The 23,262-nt window shown below is 36.5% G+C and overlaps 1 protein-coding gene across 1 annotated transcript in view; it reads right to left on the bottom strand.

The window, feature by feature from the left end:
* prkdc (protein kinase, DNA-activated, catalytic subunit) overlaps positions 1-23,262 on the bottom strand; it is a 110,478-nt gene that overhangs the window by 19,284 nt on the left and 67,932 nt on the right. The window contains exons 49-70 of the mRNA XM_062979346.1: positions 21,051-21,194; positions 20,549-20,700; positions 19,929-20,060; positions 19,082-19,193; positions 18,486-18,610; positions 18,236-18,385; positions 17,488-17,661; positions 16,850-16,948; positions 15,888-16,098; positions 14,842-15,013; positions 12,652-12,867; positions 12,027-12,139; positions 10,822-10,953; positions 10,283-10,462; positions 9,566-9,786; positions 8,338-8,476; positions 7,415-7,603; positions 6,722-6,946; positions 6,398-6,506; positions 5,438-5,549; positions 1,921-2,110; positions 297-471 (exon numbers count right to left, since the gene is read on the bottom strand). Coding sequence (XP_062835416.1) covers positions 297-471; positions 1,921-2,110; positions 5,438-5,549; positions 6,398-6,506; positions 6,722-6,946; positions 7,415-7,603; positions 8,338-8,476; positions 9,566-9,786; positions 10,283-10,462; positions 10,822-10,953; positions 12,027-12,139; positions 12,652-12,867; positions 14,842-15,013; positions 15,888-16,098; positions 16,850-16,948; positions 17,488-17,661; positions 18,236-18,385; positions 18,486-18,610; positions 19,082-19,193; positions 19,929-20,060; positions 20,549-20,700; positions 21,051-21,194 — 3,472 coding nt within the window. The remainder of the gene's footprint in view (positions 1-296; positions 472-1,920; positions 2,111-5,437; positions 5,550-6,397; positions 6,507-6,721; positions 6,947-7,414; positions 7,604-8,337; positions 8,477-9,565; positions 9,787-10,282; positions 10,463-10,821; positions 10,954-12,026; positions 12,140-12,651; positions 12,868-14,841; positions 15,014-15,887; positions 16,099-16,849; positions 16,949-17,487; positions 17,662-18,235; positions 18,386-18,485; positions 18,611-19,081; positions 19,194-19,928; positions 20,061-20,548; positions 20,701-21,050; positions 21,195-23,262) is intronic.

Below are 23,262 nucleotides of genomic sequence, written 5' to 3'. Positions count from 1 at the left end.
TGTCTTTCAGGGCAAATAAGAATAAGTACTTTTTCTCACAGTAGAAAATGTAATTATGGAATTCAGTACAACTATCAGTTATGGCTGCATCATGGACGTTTTAAAACATGGAAATAAAGAAGTGAATGGAGTACCAAAAGCAAATTCTAATATTACTTTTTGTGGAATATGAATGGAATAATGTCACTGCTTTCATATACACGTACGCTTCCCATAAGCAGCTGGTTGGCTACTGTGAGAACCCTTTTATATTTGCACTAGATTATGTGTTGGCAAATTCTATATGGAATACATACCTAATAAGGAAATTGTTTTGAGTACGGTAAGGATTTGTTCAGGGCTGCTTTGACTCTGGCTACGACTATGGCTATACTGGCAATAGCTGTGGTTCCATCTCACCAGCCACTGTTCTCTAGTCTTGGAATCTCTATGCAGGTCCTTCAGAAGTTTCATGGCTACCGAAAAACTATTCTGTGTTTATAGTTCAAAGGAAGAAAAAGCAAATACAGTATTACATATAGTATGAAAAAGGTAGGAATATTAAATTGGTAATAAGAAAAGTAGGATAAGCAAATTTGTAGTAATGTAGCTTTACACAAATCTCAGTGTGCCAACGCTTTTTAAGGTAGGAAACTAAACACATTTGTTAAAAATGTAAATGAAATCATAATTGTTTTATGAAATTCTATGAACTCATAATTTTTCTCTGAAAGCAGGAAAACAAAGCGATTGAAGAATTTGAGAAGCATTTTTTTCTCTCTCTCAGAAGTTCTCAAAATTAAGATTGTTTCACTCACTGCATACCCAATATAGTCCATGGCAAAAGATCTCACCATGGCATAAGCCAGGGTTCAAAAACAGAAGGAAAGTGAATAGAAATCAGAAAACTTCAGTATGGATTACGTAACTCTTGCCTCTAGATTGGTCTTATGAGAAGTTAATCAACATTGTTGTAGATTATAGGGTTGTGCAATTTGGGTAAACCGCGGTCCGTTTTCAGGGTGCCTCCTGAATATGGGAGAACAAAAATCTGTTTTTGACCTAGGAAGCTGAAAGATTTGTTTTCGATCTGGCCCACTGGTGGCAATGGATTTCCCAGGCTCCCCTTCCCCTCATTTTAGGCATTGTTTGTCCTTGTATCCTTCATTAAGAACGGGATTAAACACACCAGAGTTAACATAGTACCCTGTCTGGGATCCTTTCCCTTCGGCTTTTCAAGGAAACCTGGATTTATGGCAAGGGCTTAAGATTTGCACTTTCTCTGGGATCCATTCCCTTCTCATGGCTGTCAATGCCCCCCCCCCCCCCCGCACTCCACATGTAGCCAAAAGAAACAGAAAGCAGTCGTTTTTCAGCAGCCACTGTTCTGTTGCAGCCGGGAGGAAAAATGGCAGTGGAGCTCATGCCTTTATGGGTGTCTGGACCAGACAAAGACTTTTTGAAAACAAATCCATGCACAAGCTTAGATTACTTCTCTGCACTGACTTGAGAATAGCAGGGGTTGACAAAGTTCACAGAACTATAGAACAAGAAAATATTCACATTTAACCAGATTTTTTTTGCATCAAATCAATCCATACTACTTTACAGATTAACCTGTATCACTCTGATTTACATTATATCATGATGAAGAGCATGCAAATTGTTCCATGTTTGAGGTCTATATATTTGTTTTTAAATTCCCAAATCAATGTGAAAGTGTAAGTAAGAGGGTAAAAAAACACTGCCCATTAAGATTTAATGGAATTATTAAATTCTCTGTTTTAATATGTAGCTATTATAGCCAAATGCCTTAAAGAACCTTAAAACGTCTTTTGCTCCCCCCCCCCCCCCAAATCTGTTTCTTTTTGTTTTTTGTTTTGGTGGTAATATATTATAAGTGTGTATTTATATATATATAAAAATGCATGCTACACCTACCTGTTTCCGTGCACTCTCTATCATCTTCATCTTCATGGTAAATTTGCAGTTTCTAATCATGGAACATGCATCTTCCATTTCATTGTCCACTTCCATTTTCAAACTGCTATCTCCCGCACCATCCACATCCATACTGTCATCCAGATGTGTGTTAGGAAGTTTCTCCTGAATTTTGTCAAGGAAGAAACACCTGCAACAATTAAAAGAAATACAAATTGACAAAATGTAAATGGCCCTGCAGATGTCAGTCACCCTTAGAGATGCTCTGATAGTTATTTGTGTTACAATAACTCTAGATAGCAATCATTATTATGAGTTTCATAATTTAGCTACCCATGCTTTTCTTACTAACCCTTACTCTAAGATAACTCAAAATAATTATCATCTAAGTGTGATCAACAGCTATTATACAATGTGATGCAGCGTCAAAAAAAGCCAATGGGATTTTGGCCTGCATAAATAGGGGTATAGCGTCTAGATCCAGGGAAGTCATGCTACCCCTCTATTCTGCCTTGGTCAGACCACACCTGGAATACTGTGTCCAGTTCTGGGCACCACAGTTAAAGGGAGATGTTGACAAGTTGGAAAGCTTCCAGAGGAGGGCAACTAAAATGATTAAGGGTCTGAAGAACAAGCCCTATGAGGAGCGGCTTAAAGAGCTGGGCATGTTTAGCTTGCAGAAGAGAAGGCTGAGAGGAGACATGATAGCCATGTATAAATACGTGAGGGGAAGTCATAGGGAGGAGGGAGCCAGCTTGTTTTCTGCTGCCCTGCAGACTAGGACGTGGAACAATGGCTTCCAACCACAGGAAAGGAGATTCCACCTGAACATTAGGAGGAACTTCCTCACTGTGAGAGGTGTTCAACAGTGGAACTCTCTGCCCCGAAGTGTAGTGGAGGCTCCTTCTTTGGAGGCTTTTAAGCAGAGGCTGGATGGCCATCTGTTGGGGGTGCTTTGAATGAGATTTTCCTGCTTCTTGCAGGGGGTTGCACTGGATGGCCTGTGAGGTCTCTTCCAACTCTATGATTCTATGATTCTAGTAAGAAAGAAGTGGCAAACTTCAATTCCTAACAGATCATACACATTCATTTCTCGCTCTCCGATATGCTTATAATAAATAGATCAGTTAACTGCTATATCAATGTATCCATATTATTTCCTTTTTGTTTTCAATTGATGTCCTAGAATTTCACATCTATCCTGATTTCAGTCATACACTTACTCAATATACTTAAATATAAGTATAGCAATTTAAATTAAAAAATCAACCCTCAAAACTGGGGAGCTATCCACAAGTCAACATAAGTATTTTACCCTAACTCTCATTAAAAAAAGGAACCACCGCCTGATCTATGTCCCAGGAGAAACTAAAACAAGCAACAACTCCCTCTACTCTCTTTGTTGTGGAGCCATTCCTGGCCTTTTGGATGCCTGGGCAGAGAAGTGATGTTGGAACAGAAGTGGCTGGCCCCCTTAGGCAGCATTAGTGTTTTCACCTCTCTCCATATTGAGCCTCAGCTTATCCATGGGTCTTATCAAACTCCTCAATTTTGCCTCCCAAACCTGCCCTCCACTTATACAGGAGTATATACAGTGACAGACATACAAAACATTTCCATGCATCTAGGAACATGTGGAGTGAGATTGGAGCTTGGCTTTTATAGGTTCACTGACTTCATCCCTGGATTTCCATATACAGTGATACCCTGACTTATGGGTTTAGTTGTGTGACTAAGCTCTTAATGCAAATTGCTCTTATGTCAAACAAAATATCCCCAATGCTATTAATCTATTCCAGCCCCCTAGACCACATCAATTTTTGTTACGTGTTTTTAAATAAGAAAAATATACTTTACAAATAACAAATGATGTATAAAATATATAATAAGAGATTATTATATAAAATATATAATAAGAAATAAATTGAATTTATTAAGTGTAGAGAATGTATTTTCCTTCAAGATCAGGCTTCACTGAATCTTCTTCTTCACTGACATTTGCCAATAACATAACTTACGTTGACAGTAACATAAGTTTCCTTTTCCTGCTATGAGTGGGAACCTTCAGTAAAATTATTCTGCAATGATCAATTAGAATGACAGGTATCTGTGCAACTTGCCTATTTTAACCAGGATGGAAATTTACTGATTACATCTGGCCCCTCAGCTTTCTTACAATCTCTCAAAGCCCTGGGATTGCAGAAATAGCAGCAAAGACAAGATCAAAGAGCTTTCCTGGCTGCTCCCTTAAAGCACTGCTTAAGATGGCGGGTGGCAAGCTCTCGCTCTCACTTATAACTAAAATCTCCGCTCGAATGTCAAAGCAAAAAAGGGACAGAAAAATAGCTCGTGTCTCAAAAATGCATAAACTGGTTCACTTCAAGGTTTCACTGTATTTTGCAAAGGCTTGATAGGAAGCACATATACACACTGTGTGCCTAAGGTTCTACATTCACGTCTCACTTGAACACAGGAACAAGACAGACACAAGAGCTATGATCACAGTAATGTAGGGTCAGTAGATGCATCTTTGCTTCAATGTACCATCCACACATCCACTGAATCTGTGAAAATACTCAAGAAGTCTGCTTCGATGTTATATCCCTTTCTTGCTCTGCAGGGCAGAAACAAACAGCTGTACATAAAAACAATGATATTTTGGCACAGCCCTAGCTGGCTAGCAACCCTAACCATCTACCCCAAGATATACCAGGTGTTGGAAGGTCATTTATAAAACTAATTTGCAAATAGAGATACTTCTGATTACTGAGTATCCCTAAAAATGATACAGAGAATTAGACATCTAACTTTCAGGCTACAGGATATTACTTCACTAAGCACATATTTGAGGGAAGAATATCATGTTTTCACAATGGAGAATAGCATATTTGTTGTGCTTGCTTATGTACAGCATTTCTGTATCACATCCCAATTTACCAGGGGCCCAGAGGTGATGAGCAAATATCTTAAAAAAATTTCCAAAAGCAGTCCAAATACAACCCTAGAATCCAGTTTTGAAATAACACGGAAGGCCGAGCTGCCCAACTGATGCTTAAAAGATGAGGCTATCTCAACTTCCTAGAGTAAAATGTCCCACGATCTTCTATAGAGAAGATCCTATGACGTGTACCCACAAACCTAATTATGAGGCATTGGGATTTGCCACAGAGCCTTCTCTGAAGATCTCAAATTTGTGGTAGGTTCATATCCAAGAAGGATGTAATAGCTCTTTAACAACCCAGAACAGCCACTCTGCAAGAGATTGAGCTGATGTTATAGAGCAGTGGTTCTCAACCTGTGGGTCCCCAGGTGTTTTGGCCTACAACTCTCAGAAATCCCAGCCAGTTTACCAGCTGTTAGTATTTCTGGGAGTTGAAGGCCAAAACATCTGGGGACCTACAGGTTGAGAACCACAGTTATAGAGGCAACAGACACTCTCTGAGTTTTGAGCTCCCTATTCTTGGATGTACAACAGGCATTGGCAATCACAGATAACTGGGAAAAGACCTCTACTTACCGATTTGTGATTATATCATCCCAAATGTTCATTGGATCCATTTTGGTATCTGGATATCTATTTGTCCAAATACCGAGGAGTCGCTTAAGGGAAGCCTGAGAAGCTATATTACCTAAAGATCATTTTTGAGGAAGACACATGTTAAGAAGATGTTAAAGGTTTTGACAAAACAGTCAAAATCCCATTTACAAGCAAACACTGCAGTATGCCACCCACAGATTTAAATTCAAGGTAAAAAAAATAACCAGTCACAGATCACTGAACATGTAAATTTGTTTTATAAATACAGTAGAGTCTCACTTATCCAAGCCTCGCTTATCCAAGCCTCTGGATTATCCAAGCCATTTTTTGTAGTCAATGTTTTCAATATATTGTGATATTTTGGTGATAAATTCGTAAATACAGTAATTACAACATAACATTACTGCGTATTGAACTTTTTCTGTCAATTTTGTTGTATAACATGATGTTTTGGTGCTTAACTTGTAAAATCATAACCTAATTTGATGTTTAATAGGCTTTTCCTTAATCCCTCCTTATTATCCAAGATATTCGCTTATCCAACTTCTGCTGGCCCGTTTAGCTTGGATAAGTGAGACTCTACTGTACTGGTTTTGCTACACACTTATGCCAGTTTCTTGAATGCTAAAAATCATCTACCAATGCAGGACAAAGGAGCACTTGCCTAAAAACATCAACTGACCTTAGTTCATTTCAATCCTGCAGCATGTCTCTTTGATCAGAACTGAATAATCAAAAGCAGGAACAAAATACCAAGTAGGAGCTACTATCACAAAATGTGATATGTAACAATATTTTAACTGCTATAAGCAGAGAAATGCATACATTTACAAGAATTTACTAGGACTAGGCTCAATTTCTTCTAAATGCACAAATCTACTGTAACAATACATATATTAAATACATGTGAGAACACTTCAACAAGGGAAGGAAACATACCTGGTTTGGTGATAAAGTCAATAAAGTCTTGTATTTCCGTTAGAGCCTGAACTGATTGAAGCTTGGTAAGTCGACTCTGGTGCAACAGTGAATCAATACTGGAATAGCTCTGTAGGAGAAAATACATTTTCCTTTGACTTTCTAGCCAACCATTGATCCTTTTCTGCACGACACTCTATCTTTACTGCCTTTTCTACAAGCATCGGAGGATATAACAAAATCTCTGAGTGTCAATCATTCAGAAAGTTTAGCACAGTAACACTACAGTGTTATCAGCTTCGTCTTAATAAACCTAAAAAGTCATTTTACCTTTCAAAACATTACCTGCATGAACACCTGCATAGCATTGCTGACATAGTATTTTGCTCTGTCAAAATCATCCTGCAAAATGTAGAGAAGACTCAACTCTTGACTGTAGTACATTTCTATAAGAGCTTTCCTCTGTTCTGTCTTCATAGCTTCATCAATAAATGTCAGTAAGGACTGGTCGTTTTCACCATGAAGGAGAACCTTCAACTTACTACGAATCAGGTATGGTAAATACACTTCCTGAAATGAAGGAAAATCGCAATTATTTTATTTAGATCAGTGTGGTCCAAACCCACCAATTCATTTTAGTTGGCCCTTGCCCTTCTTACTGCTTTAAGCTTTTAAGAAACGTTTTCTTTCTGGAATGTCTCTGGCCCTCACATTCCTATACTAAAGTTTGATTGGCCCTTGGGTAACTAAAGGTTGGATCACACTGATTTCGATAATGGTAAACCTATTATTATTTTATCACAACTGCTACAACTATTATATTTATTGTATCCCCCTTTTCTCCCAAATTATCAACATCTAAACAGCTGCTTGACCTTGAAGAGATGCAGTTCCCCATCAAGAGGTAAATTACAACCCTAAGGATTTGGACCTAAAATATACCTGGAGCCCAAGATTCATGCCCTAGCACCTTAGTACAATGAGCACAAATACAGTTTATAGAGGGAAAGACACATATAAACTACTATATTTTAAAACCTGATAAAATGGATCACTCCATGTTTTATTTAAGTCTGGAGGCTGTGTATTATCGATGTTAACAGTTGAACAATATTCCAAAGATTTCCATTCAGTCAGACGGTTGTAACATTCCAGAGATGCAAGTTCCCAAAAATCTTTTTCTGCTTCTGTTGGTTCTTCATCAGGCCAGTCTTGGGTAGAAAGTGCCTAGATAAGCAAAGGGGTATAAGACAGATTTATCTTGGCAATTAACAAGCACTTTTCATTTTAAAACATTAATTGAATTCACAGCTTAATTTCTTTTACATACTAATACTGAACCTTTGTTTTCAGCTAACTCAGGAGGGGATAAGGAACAGTAAGCAGTCAGTTTGGATCCCTTCCTAGAAATGTCCTATATGTTGTGCACATGGACAAAGTGCTCTGTTGCTGAGCTGCAGCAACCATAAATAGCTCCATCCATAAAATGTGGGAGAATCAAAGTTCAGAGAAGCTAAATTTGTTCATAGGATTTTCAAAAATAAAGACATGTGCCCACTTGACAAAAGCACTGGATACAGCAAAACTCCTACTGTTCTAACATTTGTTATTGCCACACAGCTCTGCTCATCCTTCTAAGAAACTACTTAACCAAGGAACTTTTCTTGACATTTTTTGTGATCAAATAATAATAATTCTGACACAAACTTACCTTTTAGGTAAATCTGTCAATATTCTGTTTCTTACTTCACTTTTCTGAATCTCTATCCTCTCTTTTCAGGTTACTATCTAATAAAGCCTTCCTGACATCTACATACTTTTTAATTACAACTGAAGCCTTTAGTCAAAGATATTACTATGATTAAGGGTGAAGTTATGATTTGAAGAATATATTTAAAATCAATGTTCAGACTGGATCCTTTTATAAATCTGAAAAAAGCTGATTTATAATATAAATGTACCTCATCATAATGCTTTGCTGCTTCAGCATAATCACTTCTTGCCTCAGCTATTAAAGCTTTCCGGGTAATTTCCTTCGTGCCAATCTTTCCACTAAAAATACCTTGCAACGCATCATATTCTCCAATGGACCGATAAAGCCTAGAAAATGAGGAAAATAAAAAATATATAATGTCATCATGTCTGATTATCAAAATGATTTTATATGTCAGATAAATATGGTAAAAGATTAATAAAAGGATTTGGTGGTTTCTGTATTTATTATATGTACTTCATTCCTTCCTCTCTCCCTCTAAGGAGTTCAATTTCCATTTTAGCCTTACAAAAACATGAAAGAGTGCATTATTTCGCATGCTTCATGAATATTGGTGTCAGTCAGGGTCCCATAGGGGGGGCATGCCACAAGGTATATATAAGTATTGTAATAAATTAGGTTGCATGGTTGAAAAGGCCCTCTCCCATGTCCCAACACAGTATATTGACCTAAGTAATGGGTTGTGAAGGAGCACTCCCACCAAGTAGACCTTAATTCTCAGCCAGGCACATATGGAGGGAAGTATTCCCTGAACAACTGAAGGCCCAAGCTTTTTAGGTATGCGGATGAGGACACCTGGTAACTATGAGTAGAGAATTTAAGTAGAGGCGGTCCAACCGCCAGACGAGGTAGGCTTTTGCCTGTGGCGCCATTGAGGCCCTGGGACGATGGCGCCACCCCCGCCTTCTCCTCCTTTCTGGGCTTTCCCGCGGGGGCGGGGCCAGGTCGCGCAGCGGGAAGGCCCAGCCAAGCTGCCTGGACCTTCCCGCCGTGGCCACGCACCACTGCCCCCCATGCTGTGGGGGGGAGGGAGGGGGGCACCAAAATTACCTTTGCCTACTACAGAAAATTACCTAAGGACGGCTCTGAATTTAAGCCTGGGTTTCTTCCAGTATTCCTCTATACCACAATGGCTCTAATTCAATAGAACTGCTAATGAACTCATACATAACTCAATACATTATATAAACGGATGACCAGAAAAATGCCACTTCTTTACACAATTGACTGGAATCACAACCTACAGAACTTTAACTATAAAGCAGAATACAGAGCAGCTTGCGATGAACAAAAAAACAATCATTACCTTCCAATAATCGCAATTTAGCTAGAAAAGTCACCACAATTAATTTGGCAAGTATTACGTTTTATGTAGTTCTAAAACTATTCTCTAGATTAAGAGTTAACAAGCTTACTTGGCAAGTTCAATCCATCTGTTCACATCAGGTGACACTTCTCTCTTCCCGCGCATCCGTTTGGAGGGTGGCCCTTCTTCCTCCTCTTCTTGAGGAGAAAGGCAAACTAAAGCTTGTTCAAGCAGCAAGATTCCTACTGGTTGCTGTAAACTTGCTAAGCAGCTTGTACTCACAGAAGAAGCATTAAGGTCTAGAAGCTCTTTGTGTTGGTAGCTCATCTCCTATTACAACAAAGTCTTTGTTAGCTTTCATAATTATTTTTTTATACCAGAACAAATTTACATTAAATAAGCCACAGCCATGAAAGCTAAAAAAAAAAGCTCATTACAGGTTAAACTTGTGGCATTTCTAAATTATTCTGTAATATCTTGTTTGAGAGTATTTATTTCACTTGATGGCAAAAGGACAAGATATGTGTTGTGAAGATATATATAAACTAACAAAACCTGAAAATTATGCAGTTTTCATTGTTTTGGCAGTTTCTGTAATGCATAAACATACAGCTTGATATACTTAGTTTAAAATGTTTCTATTCGCCATCCAATCTTAGTACTTCAGAGCCCATTTTGTTTTTGTCAAAGATAAATGCATTACAATTTGTGTATTTCTCACATATGCCACCTTTAACCACTTGAGCTTGTATTAATTTATGTTATTGACAAGATAAAAAAGCATAACAAGATTATGAATTCCAAAATGTAACATAGAAAACAGTACCTGGATGCAGGCTATGAATGGTGGGAAATACAGCACAGTTGCAGTCAGAAAGTGGTTGAAGTCCTGTATCAATTGCTGAATGATACTGTTCTTCTCAAACTGAGACTTGGATTTTTCCATTTCTTCTAGAATTCCACTAAACAAACTGCTGAAAAGATGTTTGGCCAATGTAGGGTCCCTCTGTAATTGACAATACAATCAATGATAGGTACAAATGATAAAAGTACACATCACAGACAAACATTCATCATTTCTACAACTGTAGTGCATTACAAGAAAGGCAAAAAAAGTTTTTTAAAAGTTTTAAAGGAAAACGAACAGTCAATTATAAGGTGGTATAATAATGATTTACAGGTTCTTTCTAGTCCTTTTGATCACAATAAATACTGCTTCACACCTCATTTTGAAGAGATTGAAAGCTACCAGTTTATAAACACCTTAAATATAATAGCATCAAATTGAAATTATTACAATTTCAAAGCAAGTTTGCCAGCACAACTTTCCAAAATAATAAGGAAATTCTAATACAATAGCAATACCTGTGCCACCCCCTGCAGAGGAGTGATCAGACTGCTATATTCAATTTGGATGTCAGGGAGGTCACCTTGTCTGTATTTTCTGTAGAGAGTGACCTGAGCATCTTGTTTCATCTTCATCTGAGTTTTTATTTCCTGCAACAATTGACATTTTGGAAATTATGTTCTGTCCCAACGAGAGAAAAATGATATTTCATACAGTAACTGAACTATGTATGTGTTGAAGTAGTTTGTAAAATTGTAACAGTTAAATACAAGTTGTAGAAAAGCTTTTACCCTCAGATACTATGCTTTCTTTTTTTAATCAAGCAGGAAATTTGTTAGCACTGGAAGGTTTGCAGTAAAATAGCTATTTCTCTTTCTTTTTACTGGCTATGCTAATTCTTCCTACGTAAGAAGGATCAGAACGTTATTGAGGTAAGTTAGAAACCAAGGCCGAGTTTAAAGCTTAAAGACCATGTCTAACTCTAACTGCAAAACCCCAAGAATTTCCTTAACCCCACCAAAGATCATTGTCATGCCCTGTTTTTTCAGTTCAAAAATTGGTTTTTAGCTTTTCATCAAGTAATTGCCACAGTTAATTCTGTTTGTGGCTGCAGAACTAACAGCATTGTCACTTAACCCAAGCCAATGAAGAGGCCTAGGTGCAAGGTGAGTGGGTAGGCAGGTAAAGCTGTCATGAGGCAAGTCACACAATATGGTAAACCTTGCAGCTTTTCACAGTAGCTAAACTGTACATTTCTTCTGCCAGAAAAGTAATCTTTCTCAAGATGGGTAAATATTAAAATTATTCTGTGGGCTTCAAGTTGAAAGTGATTGTATTTGCTGAACAGAATGGAAACAGAGCTGCAGAAAGGCAGTTTTCAGTGAGCGAAAAGTTCGTGCAAAACTGGCAAAACCAAAAAAAGACATGCTAACAAACACAAACCCTTGTAGTGCTTCCCTTGAAATAAGCAATTGAAAAAGCATGGTTTTTAAATACTATAATACTGGATTTTTTAAGTTTTGCAAAATTGTTGCACTCCATATTTTGCCCCCCCCCCCCCCTCCCAGGCATAAAATCTGCAATGATTATGTGGTGAAATACAATAAATAACTCTAATTGAGATAAATAACTCTGTATTCTATTCCTTAAGAGATACTTCAGTAGAATTCTAAAAAAAGGTGTCTTAAGCCTCTGCTTATGACTTATAGAATAGGAAACAGACCTTTTCTTGTTTCTGCTCAGCAACACCCTTCCTTGCATAAATCAAGCTAAGTTTTTCTTGATCCTTTAAAAAGCGTCTCCGCAGTCGCAGTATTTCTGCCCGTTCATCTATACCTAATGCAAAAGAAAGGAAAATTGCTTTACATTTAGTCAAAACTCCACTTAAAAAACAAAATATAAATTGCACACAAAAATTTACTTATTAGAACTAGGAATTTGAATGGTCATCCATAATATCGTTTAAGACCTATAATAAAATGTGCCAGTAAAAACTGAACCTTGATTTCAGAATTTGTATTATGTATTTGTATTATGTCTCAGGTTCTGGAAACCAACTTATTTGCCTTTTCTCATTCTTTAAATTAACTTCCCTTAATTGTAATTAGTATCAATTTTATACTAAGTAATTTACAAGGTCACCATCTTCTAGTATGATGCTGACAATATCACATAAACAAAGCCCATGACATTTTTGTTCCTTTTGCTCCACTAATGCCAGTCATATCCTGCTCTGGCAGATATTTTCACCCAGATGATTAAGAGCCATTTGGCTCTCCATTTGCAGTAGATTCTCTCAATCTCGGATAACAAGAATAACTGTAATAGAATGGAAGCATTATGAATACCTTTGGCTTTGCTGTCCACTTCATCCCCGGGCAAGCCTAGCCTTTTCTTTCCAAAATTAGGACCTAAAGTTTTGAAGGCAACTCCGTGTGATCTGGCAACCCGTTTGTTAATAAGGAGCATGGATGAAGATAGGGATTCAGAAGATGAAGGAACACTATACTCTGCAAGGGTGTCAACACTGCTTCCTATTAGCCAGTTAAAGGAACTTCTCCCACCTGAAAAAAGAAGAATCACTATACAAGTAAAATACACATGAAACAAGTTGCCTTTTCCCAGCATATTATTATTATTGCTACTACTACTACTATTATTATCTTTATTTATATCCCACCTTTCTCTCAATGGGAACTTAAGGTGGCCAACATCTATCTACACTAGACAGTTTAAAAAGAGCAATACAAAAATTAAAAACAACTGAATCGTAACAGTGTTATAAAAATAGAATTAAAATGGTTTTTAAAACTCATATCTCCCACAATCCCACCTAACCACCCCAATCCCACCCAACCTCCCCAAACTATGCCCCTTCCCCCAAAAGCCTGTTGGCAGAAGTAGGTATTGACCTGCTTGTGGAAGGCCAGCAGGAATGGGCCCATTCTGGTCTCTCCTGGGAGGGAGTTCCACAGCCTGGGAGCAGCCACCGAAAAGGCCTTCTCTCGTGTTCCCACCAAGCACGCTTGAGCAGGTGGTGGGACCAAGAGAAGGCCCTCCGCAGTAGATCCAGGTTCATACAAAGAGATATGGTCCTTTAGATAACCTGGATCAGAGCCATATTATGCTTTGTAGGTCAAAATCAGCACTTTGAATTGTGCTTGGAAACATACTGGCAGCCAGTGGAGCTGTTGCAACAGAGAAGTTGTAGCAGCAGCAGTTAGCAGTCTGGCTGCTGCTATTCGGACCCATTGAAGTTTCCAAGCACTTTTCAAAGGCAGCCCCTTTTAGAGCGCATTACAGTAGTCCAACCAGGATGTAACCAAGGTATGTACCACTGTGGCTAAATGAAAATAGGAATATTAAAGGAGGTTCAGCCTGAAACCTCAGTTGCTTCAACAATATTGGAAGTCAAGGCCTATGAGGAGTGGCTTATGGAGCTGGATATACTTGGCTTGGAGAAGAGAAGGGTAAGAGGGACCATGGTAGCCATGTTTAAATATTTGAAAGGATGTCCTATGGAGTAATGGGGCAGGCTTGTTTTTTGGGTTTTTTTGCTGCTCTAGAGACAAAGGGCACATCTGCACTGCAAAACTGATGACACTACTTTAACTGTCACTTTGCACAAGAATTGCAAGTAGAATTCTAATACTGGATATTAATGACTAACCAATATATTAATGTGCATGTCTATGGTCCTAAATGGCCCCATCCCTGCTGGCCTTCTGCAAGCAGGTCAAGACCTTCTTCTGCCAACAGAAGGTTTTTTGGTCGCACTTTACAGCACTAAATGTTTGCCACTGTATGTTGTGAAATGCCTTGAGTCCCCATTAGGGCAGGGTAGAAATAAAGTATTATTATTGTTGTTGTTGTTGTTGTTGTTGTTATATAAATCATGGAGTGGGGTTGGGTATGGAGCTTTAATGTATTATAATAGTTTTTCCTATATATTTAATTTTTAATGACAATAAAAACACACAACAAAAGAAAGGTCTTAAAACTTGTGAGTACATATAGACATACTTAGACAACAGTGACCTAACACACATACATCTCTACCTATAACTCTAAAATTACCAACATACACATAAATTAGTTTTTAAAATGGATTTTCAGTTTCTTTTATAAGTTTCTCTATAAAATTGTCATTTTTTCTTCCATTTTATATCATACAAAGTGTTTACCTTTGCTTGTTTTAACATTTACAGATGAATATCCCAACATTTTATGTCTCTAAACCTGAACATAGTCTTTCCCTTCCTCTCCAATATATATTGATAAAACAGTTTCCATATTTGAGAATGTGTCCAATGATTTATCCTTCAACAATTTGTCTATTTTCTATCAATGCATTTTAACCTTTTAATGTTTAATGGTTTCTATGACATAAAATGTTTAATTCTTTCTTATTTTTTTATATTTATACACTAAAGCATTTACATAGTTTCAATGTGCTTTGCTTTACATTTATTGTTAGTGTCCCATATGCAGAATACATACAGAGAGATGCAGAATACATACATAACATAGATACTTACTGACGTTTTGGGTGGGGGTAAATTCATACTGTTGTTGTGTGGCCCTTATTTGTCCCCCCATTGATCCTTCCTGTGAGCGATGTCTGTTGGCGCTCTGGGAGGCTTGGGTCTCCACAAACATTGGGGTAAGAATGGTATTTCGGTACCGCCAATCTGAGTCAATAGCAAATTCCTTGAGAAGACAAACAAAAAACCCCAGAACATTCACAATTATATTAAAATATATATAATACCTGAATTGGAAAAAAGCATAGGAAATTTCAGTTTCATACATGTCATTAGTATTTCACGATAGGAATTAATAGATCCAAACTTTTGAGGAGAATCACAAAATAATTATCCCCAAAATACTCTGATTGAAACAGAATATTAAATTTTAAAAGTTTCCTCTTTATATAGTAGCCCCAAAAGTGCACGGGAAAAGTCTGCATTCTAACCTATAGTCTCACAGTTTTAAAATAACCCTTAAGATCAAAATTTTGAGAAATTTTTGCTAAAAATATTCAAGGATTTAGTAAAATGTTATACAGGGTGTTCCTTGAATATGATCCTTGGATAAGCTTTGTTATCACACTAAGTGGTAAAGAGATCTGATTATTTTTATTCAATGAGTGGAAATGGATTTGGCATAATACATCTTTCAATGTAAAGGTTCCATCTACATAGATAGTTCTGTGGATGAAAATGTTCTTTCTGTTCACAGAAGTTACTAGATCCCCCTAGAAGTGAGGAGGTTATAATCATTGTTTCTTTTTTCAGACTCTTGTATCAGAAGCTAGTTATGAATAGTCATCCATTATTATCAACAATAACAATGGAAAAATGCATCTATTTAGTTAATTACTACTTTGCTTTGTAAAAGAATTAATTTTGCACAATGTAACTGTCAAAATTACTGCTTCGTTTTACATCTAATAAAGAACGAAGTTAGATTTCAAGACTGAGAAGTAATAAATAGCTGTCCAATTACTTTCCTTGGCTCTGCTCTGATAGATTATGGAATGTTAAGACAATCTCATTAGCATTACGATAAAATATGCATTCACCTGAAATTTGCATTCTGAAAGTGGGTACTCAAACATCTTTCTGGAATAATCGGGGCTCTTGCTGGTCATTTCAAGAAGAAAATTTGTAGCTAAACTCAAATACTGTGTTTCAATTTTGACAGAATATAAGGAACTTAACAACATCAACATGCGATCAAAGGTATTGGCTGGTAACCTAGTGTCATCACTCCAAAAATTTCTAACAATTAATCTGTAAAAGAAAGCAAAGATACACATTTCCTCATGAAGAACATACTACAGTGAATTAATACTATGAAATGCATATAGTAATTAAACACTTCTATAATTAAAAAAAGTAAAATATCCTTATTTCTATGTTTATAAAGGAAGAACCATGAAAACAGAGATCTAAAATTATTGCTAAGACTCCTTTTTATCTTTTGTAAATAGAGTGCTTCTAGGGATAAAATTCTTCCATGGGAAAGGAAGCCCTAATGGAAGCAGTCTAGTTTGAGGTATGCAGGATAAACAATGTGAAACATACATAGCTCTGTATACAATAGGGGAAAGGGTAAGGAGTATTTGGCTATCATTACTCCCCTAGCTTTACCTAATGTCAAGCCAGTCTTTATAAGGCACTATATCCTAACACAACTCTTCAACCTAAATCCATTATACAGTAAAAGTCCTTTAAGAATTTTTTTAAAGTTTCGAATTTGTTAAGTGGTTTAGGTTGCATTCCTGTATCCACCTACTTTGGGATAAATTCCTCTCAATGCAACGGGACTTACTTCTGAGTGAACATGCATAGAATTGCAGGGTAATTTAGTATCACAAAAATATCCCATATCCCAAACACAAATATGCAAAAAAAATTGTTGATATCCCACTATTTAGTCAATAATCTGATACAGGCTGAAATAAAATTCTGATTTCTGGAAGTGAACAATAATTAGAACTTTGGGATTTTAACAATGAAAGCTCAAATCTGTATTACTCACTGCAGTCCAGAATTCTCATCGATCAATCCTTGAAGCAAATTCTCTTTTGCCACCTGAAATACGTCAGAAGACACCGCATCGGCCTGGCTTTCAGAATCCCTGGTTTAACACAAAGGAGGTAAAAAACACAAGAACAGTTCAGCTCCATTCTTCCTTCATTCCCACAGATGACTATTAAATATCTATATTGCAGTAAACTTATTCTATAAAGCCAATCTTTTCCCCCACCAAGTTTCTGTGCCCTCAAACTCTCTTTCTATTTATGGTGCTTATGACCAACACACATAATGTCTCACAGATCTTACACAAAACGTTCCTTCCAGAGGCTTTTGTCATTTTCAAGAACATACCCATTTGTTGTGTGTGTGTATGCATAGGTTAATATATACAAATAGACAAGAATGTTTTATGAATGGGCCACATGTTAGAACCTAGCATGCCAAATCAGATCACATCACACATCATTTGAGTCTAACCACTAAAATTTATAAAGCTTTATTATAGACAAGTAGAGACATAGGCAAACATAGAGGGAAATGCTGGCTGTTTTGTTTCATATTCTCACTTATTTTTGCTTTCTACTATTTTTTAAAAGATAAAAATGGGAAACGGCTTCTTGAAACACTTGCTTGACATACCTGTAGTTATCATAGAGCCACATGAGAATGTCATACATTCGCTCCCTACATAATGGTGAAGGATGAGAGATGAAGCCTGTTACTGTAGGAAGAAGATCTTTTACTTCACTTGGTTTCAGCTTAGGCAATATCTTGTATACTATATCCAAACATACAGTTTGTCTTTCATCATCTCTAGGGGAAAAAAAACAATTCCTTTTATTATTATCACAACTTCTATATGCGGACAATTAAAGAGTATATTTGAAGACCTGATTTTGATTTCAGAAAACACCCTAACATTTAATAGATTGCATGAGTCTGAGAAAGTATATTAACACAGAATTTAAAAGAACAACACATCAACAATAAGAATTTTAGTTATAGAAAACGGGGTTTAGTTATAGAAAACTACTTTTTACATATATTAATCCTTCTTTGCAGAAAGCTAAATAAACTGATCAAAACTGAATAGGCAGTACTTTGCCTTTTGCCAAAATACAAAACATTACTTTGAGCAAGTACTATTCATATAAATCAGTGGTTCTCAACTTGTGGGTCCCCAGATGTTTTTGGCCTACAACACCCAGAAATCCCAGCCAGTTTACCAGCTGTTAGGATTTCTGGGAGTTGAATGCCAAATACATCTGCGGATCCCAGGTTGAGAACCACTGACATAAATGAAGTGTATTCAGAATCATTTCCAAACAGACTCTGCCATATCTGCACAGAAAGCACAAGAAAAATAGGTAAATTATTCCTTCCTTACCGGTGACTCATGATCTGTGTGAACTCCTTACTCTTCAACTGTAAGTATAAATCTTCTATTTCATGAGCACGACACAACACTACTTCCAGGCAGTATGTTTTCATCACCCCATGAAGTTTCGGTATCAGGAAGAAGACAGTATTCATAAACCTTTCCATAACCAAGAACCAAAAAAACATGACAAGTTATAACACAGCTGCCTAGCTGAAATGCTCTATAGAGCAGAGAGAAATTCGTAATTTTAATATACCTATCAGCAAGCGGTGGAAAGTTCTTTGTCAGTTTATTCAAGCACACAATGAATTTATCATCTTTGGTATTTTGGTGTTGCTTTAGTTGCTTTATGACTAAGTCATAAACTGGACCTTCCAATACCTGAAGAAAATATAAAACACATCATTACACACTTGCAAATGCCAAAAGCATTTTGATCAACATTTTCAGTAAAATTGTATTGCTACTATTGTCAGCAAAAAATCTCCTCATCACTTGTATAAGGCCAGCCAATTTCATGAACACCAGCTTTTTAAATTAATCTAAACTATAGTAGGAACAGAACCTTTATTTCAGAGAAAGGACATATCTACTTACAAATGTTAGAACAAATTGAGGATAGCAATCTCCACTATAATTCTGCAGTTCTCACAACAAAAGTGACTGGATCTCTGATCTAGAATGGCAGTTCTTATATTTTTATTATGAGACATTTCTGTGTAATTCATCCCATCCCCAGATATTATAGTACTATATTCAATGGACTCACAAAAATAAACAAAATTTTATTTTAGGTAGAAGCGTAAAAACTAAAATGGCATAGAATGCTTTCTGAAATGCTCTTGTACTTACATTTTCTTTTTCAGCAATATGCTGAAGAATAAGTCCTAGTACTTCAGCAGCTGCTGCATATACTTCCTTGTATCTTACTAAGGCCATGTTATTTGTCAAAGCTTGGAAGTATCTGAAATAAACAAAAATCTGCTGTGATACTCACTGAATCCCATGTTAACATCTGAGTATGTTATACCACAGTAGTCAACTGAAATCTCTTCATATGTAACCTAAACAGCATAAATTATGCAGGTACTGTACTTAACTTTTAGAACTCTATATAAATCATATAATACACAATGGTATTACATGCACATGGTTTTTGCATTTTCTTGAAAATTTCAGGTTAGCTCTCAGGAAGCCAATTTCTCCAATCATTCTTATATCTGCTTCTTGCACCACCTACCTCACGCACATGCAAATATGCACATTCTAATATACTACTGTAATGTAAATATTTCTTTTCTGAAGTTATCAACATGCATTCACGGTGTTTATCTGGGGCGGGGAATAGAGGTGAGTGATGTGATCATTACAATTGTGCAATATTTTGGCAATGTTAGCATTACAAATGCAGTGCCTGGTTTAAATTAGAGCCAAAAGCTCTAAAACACCTTTGAACAAAAACTCTAAAACACCTTTGAAAAAATGCGAGAGTTGAATTTTATGAAAAACAATTGACCAAAAGAAAATCTGAAACTAAGAACTTGTGAAAAACAGGTAAAGCACTTTTTCTTTATAGAAAAAAACTTATTGAAAAAAATGAGTTTTGGGGGCCTCAATCAAATGTTTCCAATCATTAGGATAAACCTACAATGTTATGGATTGCTCCTCAGGATATTTTAGAGAAAGGTGTTTTTCTCACCTTATGCTATCTATTCCACACTTTGAATCATAGGGAGGCAAGCTGTTAGCAAGAACAATTCCTAATAACTGAATTCCCACTGAGTTGTCTTTGGTGTTTGGATCACTGCCTGAAAAGTGTTCAAATATTATCCTGGAGTAAAACACAAAACAAAAAACATGGAGGGTATCACATATAACAACTCACAAGTTGACATATCTCAAAAAGGCTGACAAATTTACACTTACTATCCAAAGATTATACATTGTTATGTTTATCAAAACTCTATATAGGTAACATCCTTATCCATTCCCACTGAATCTTCTCAAGTGGTTGGCTGGGTCTTCAAAAACAGAATCAAATGGCTTTTAATTTATCTAGGTAAAGCTGAAGTTTAGTCTGAGTTTCATTTGTATGTTGTAAGAAGAAAAATAGCAAGATATAAGAATTCCAGTTACTGAGAAAACAAGTGGATGACAACAGAATTAATGAATATGCAGTACTACATATCTCATCAAATGCGATTACTACTTTTGAAAACAAAACAAGAGTTCAAACAGATTGGGCATTTTGTATTACAAATCAGAACATAATTTTTCCTAGCTGTATACTATGGCTGTATCCTTTAAAAGATAACTTACTTGTAAGGTACAATGAGACAGTCTTTCCAGCACTCTACTAGTGTCTTGATGATCTCTAGGTTATGCCTAAATACTGCTCTTTTTTGATGAAATGCATTCTTCATCAGGAACTCAAGCAACCTGTTTGCTAGGACTTCGTCCTTGATATTTCCCTAGTACAAAGGAATTATAAAATAGCATTGGTATTATGCACAAAAACAAAGACATACCTATAGCCCCTTCACACATTACTTTGCATTCAAAGTGAAGTTCGGCAAGGTTAATTAAACATGATCAATAATCTATTGGAATAAATTAAAATAGGACATACAGAATTCAATACACAAAATACTTCTAGCCCCAAACGTTTTGGATAAAGGATACTTAACTTGTCTACTCTGAGAAAATGTTTGCAATACTAACAATCAGATTTATTTAGAGCCAATACCTAAAACAATACATCTTAGCAATTGTCCATATTCAAATGTATGCACACACTATGCATCAGATTGTGTTCACATACTTTGGGTGTAGCAACACTAGTCCAGGAAAGTAGAGTGACTACTATCTCTACCACCATGTAATGAATTCCTTCTCCACCATTATCTCCAGAAACAACCAGCTGCAGTAAGGGGCCAAGCCAATGTTTTGCATAAGGTTGGAAAACCTAGAGAGGAAAAAAAAGATGCAATCTGTGCAGAATACTTTACTCAATGATGTATTGGTAAGAAGACATGAAATATTTTCTAATCATTAAGCATTTCTTGACAATTAGAAAGTATCTGATGTAGTAGAGACGAATAATCGTATCTCATTTAACCACATAAACATCACCACAGCATAGTCGTTGCACCCTTCTTTCTCATTTAAATATTGGCTTTTAATCTTTCATCATATGGGCAATTCTGTTTGTAACACTGCTTAAAAGCAGCAATGGATTCATGAGTAATTTAAAAGGTCAAGGGGGTTCTCATTGCAAGAAGTGATTGAAAGACCATATGTGTTCTGTTTCTCTACATTTTCTGTCTATCCCTTTTGTTGTTACTGTCCTGAATTTTTAAAATACTGTAACACTGGATTTCTTTGTTTTAAAGTTTCACATAATGAATTGCACCATGTATTTTGGTAAAAAAAAACCCACACAAATGATATAAAATCTGCAACAATTATGTGATAAAATATAGTATATATCTGATTCAAATCATTTTTTTTTTACTATGGTCAGAGACAACCATATACATATCTGATTGATGCTCTGGTTTCTATTTATATACTGAATGTAAAATGTTGCTTAGATAATCTAATGCAGGGGTCCTCAAACGTTTTAAATAGAGGGCCAGTTCATGGTCCCTCAGACTGTTGAGGGGCGGACTATAGTTTGGAAAAAACATGAATTCCTATGCACGCTGCATAGTCTTATTTGTAATGCAAAAATATTTTTAAAAGAAGAATACAATATTTAAAATGAAGATCAATTTTAACCAACATAAACTTACCAGTATTTCAAAAGGGAAGTGAGGGCTTGCTTTTGGTTGATGAGATAGTCATTAATTAAAATAGTTGTTGTGTGCCTTCAGGTTGTTTCAGACTTAGGGCGACATTGTCTAATGTGTAGGGTGGTGGCTGGGTAAATGACCTTGGAGGGCCGCATCTGGCCCCCTGTTCTAATGCATCAGATATTTCTGTCTATTAGTACATCCTGAGTATCGCACACTTCTAGCATGAAACATTATATATGTTTGCTCCTAATACATGTTGACAAATGTTTCTTTAGCAGCAGATCTTCTAACCACCAGATTTATCAGTCAGCATGCAGTAAACAAGCTAATATGTTAATGTTATGGTTAGACACAAGGGTCAGATACAGCACAGTCATCATATGTTCCTTAAATCAAGAGTGGGGATTTTGTATCTTAAATATCTATTAAGACTACATTTATTCTTTGTCATCTCCAATTGAGATATGCAATGTATATGATTATAAATTGATTAATATTTCTGATTCTAGCCATTTCATAGGCATTCGCTCTATGTTTCATAGAAAATTCTATTTTGTGCAATTATTATCCTTCATTTCTGGATAGTTCTGTACACATCTTACAATTTAACTCAGAATGAGGAGGCACAAGCAAGTTCTACATAGTACTGTGCTACACAGGACTGCAGCCTTAGCCTTGAAATAATGTCTGCTTACTGCCAGAGCATATATGTATGCATATTACAGTCCAAAGGGCATGTCAGCTGCATGGGTAACGCATTGTATTGTGATGTTTAAAGAAAACCATTACAGTGAACAGTTGCTCAAAACACATATACATCGGAAAATGGGGAACCTGATTTAAATCAGTTAGGTAAATTGGTATCTTTTTTCCTTCCTGAAATATTCTAACTGCCAGAAAAGCAAAAATGTTTTCACAGAAGAATAGACCCTGTAACGCTTCTATTTTATACAGCTAAAGCTAGAGGCATGTACAGTGCACTGCTTTGCTTTTCAATGATTGTGGGAATAACTTTAAAAAACACCCGCCTCTAAGGTCATGTGGCCAATATGACTGCATGGAGCGCTGCTACCTTCCCACCAGAGCGCTCCATACAGTCATACTGGCCACATGACCTTAGAGACATCCCTTCGGCTTAGAAATGAAGATGAGCACTATTCCCAGAGTCAGACACGACTAGACTTAATGTCAAGGGGAAACCTTTCCCTTTCCCTCAGCAATGTGTTTGATTGCTAA

This window comes from Anolis carolinensis, chromosome 4 (assembly GCF_035594765.1).
Source record: "Anolis carolinensis isolate JA03-04 chromosome 4, rAnoCar3.1.pri, whole genome shotgun sequence".
Taxonomy (NCBI): Eukaryota; Metazoa; Chordata; class Lepidosauria; order Squamata; family Dactyloidae; genus Anolis; species Anolis carolinensis.
Note: the sequence above shows the minus strand (reverse complement) of the source record. Positions and strands in the feature narration are given on the sequence as shown.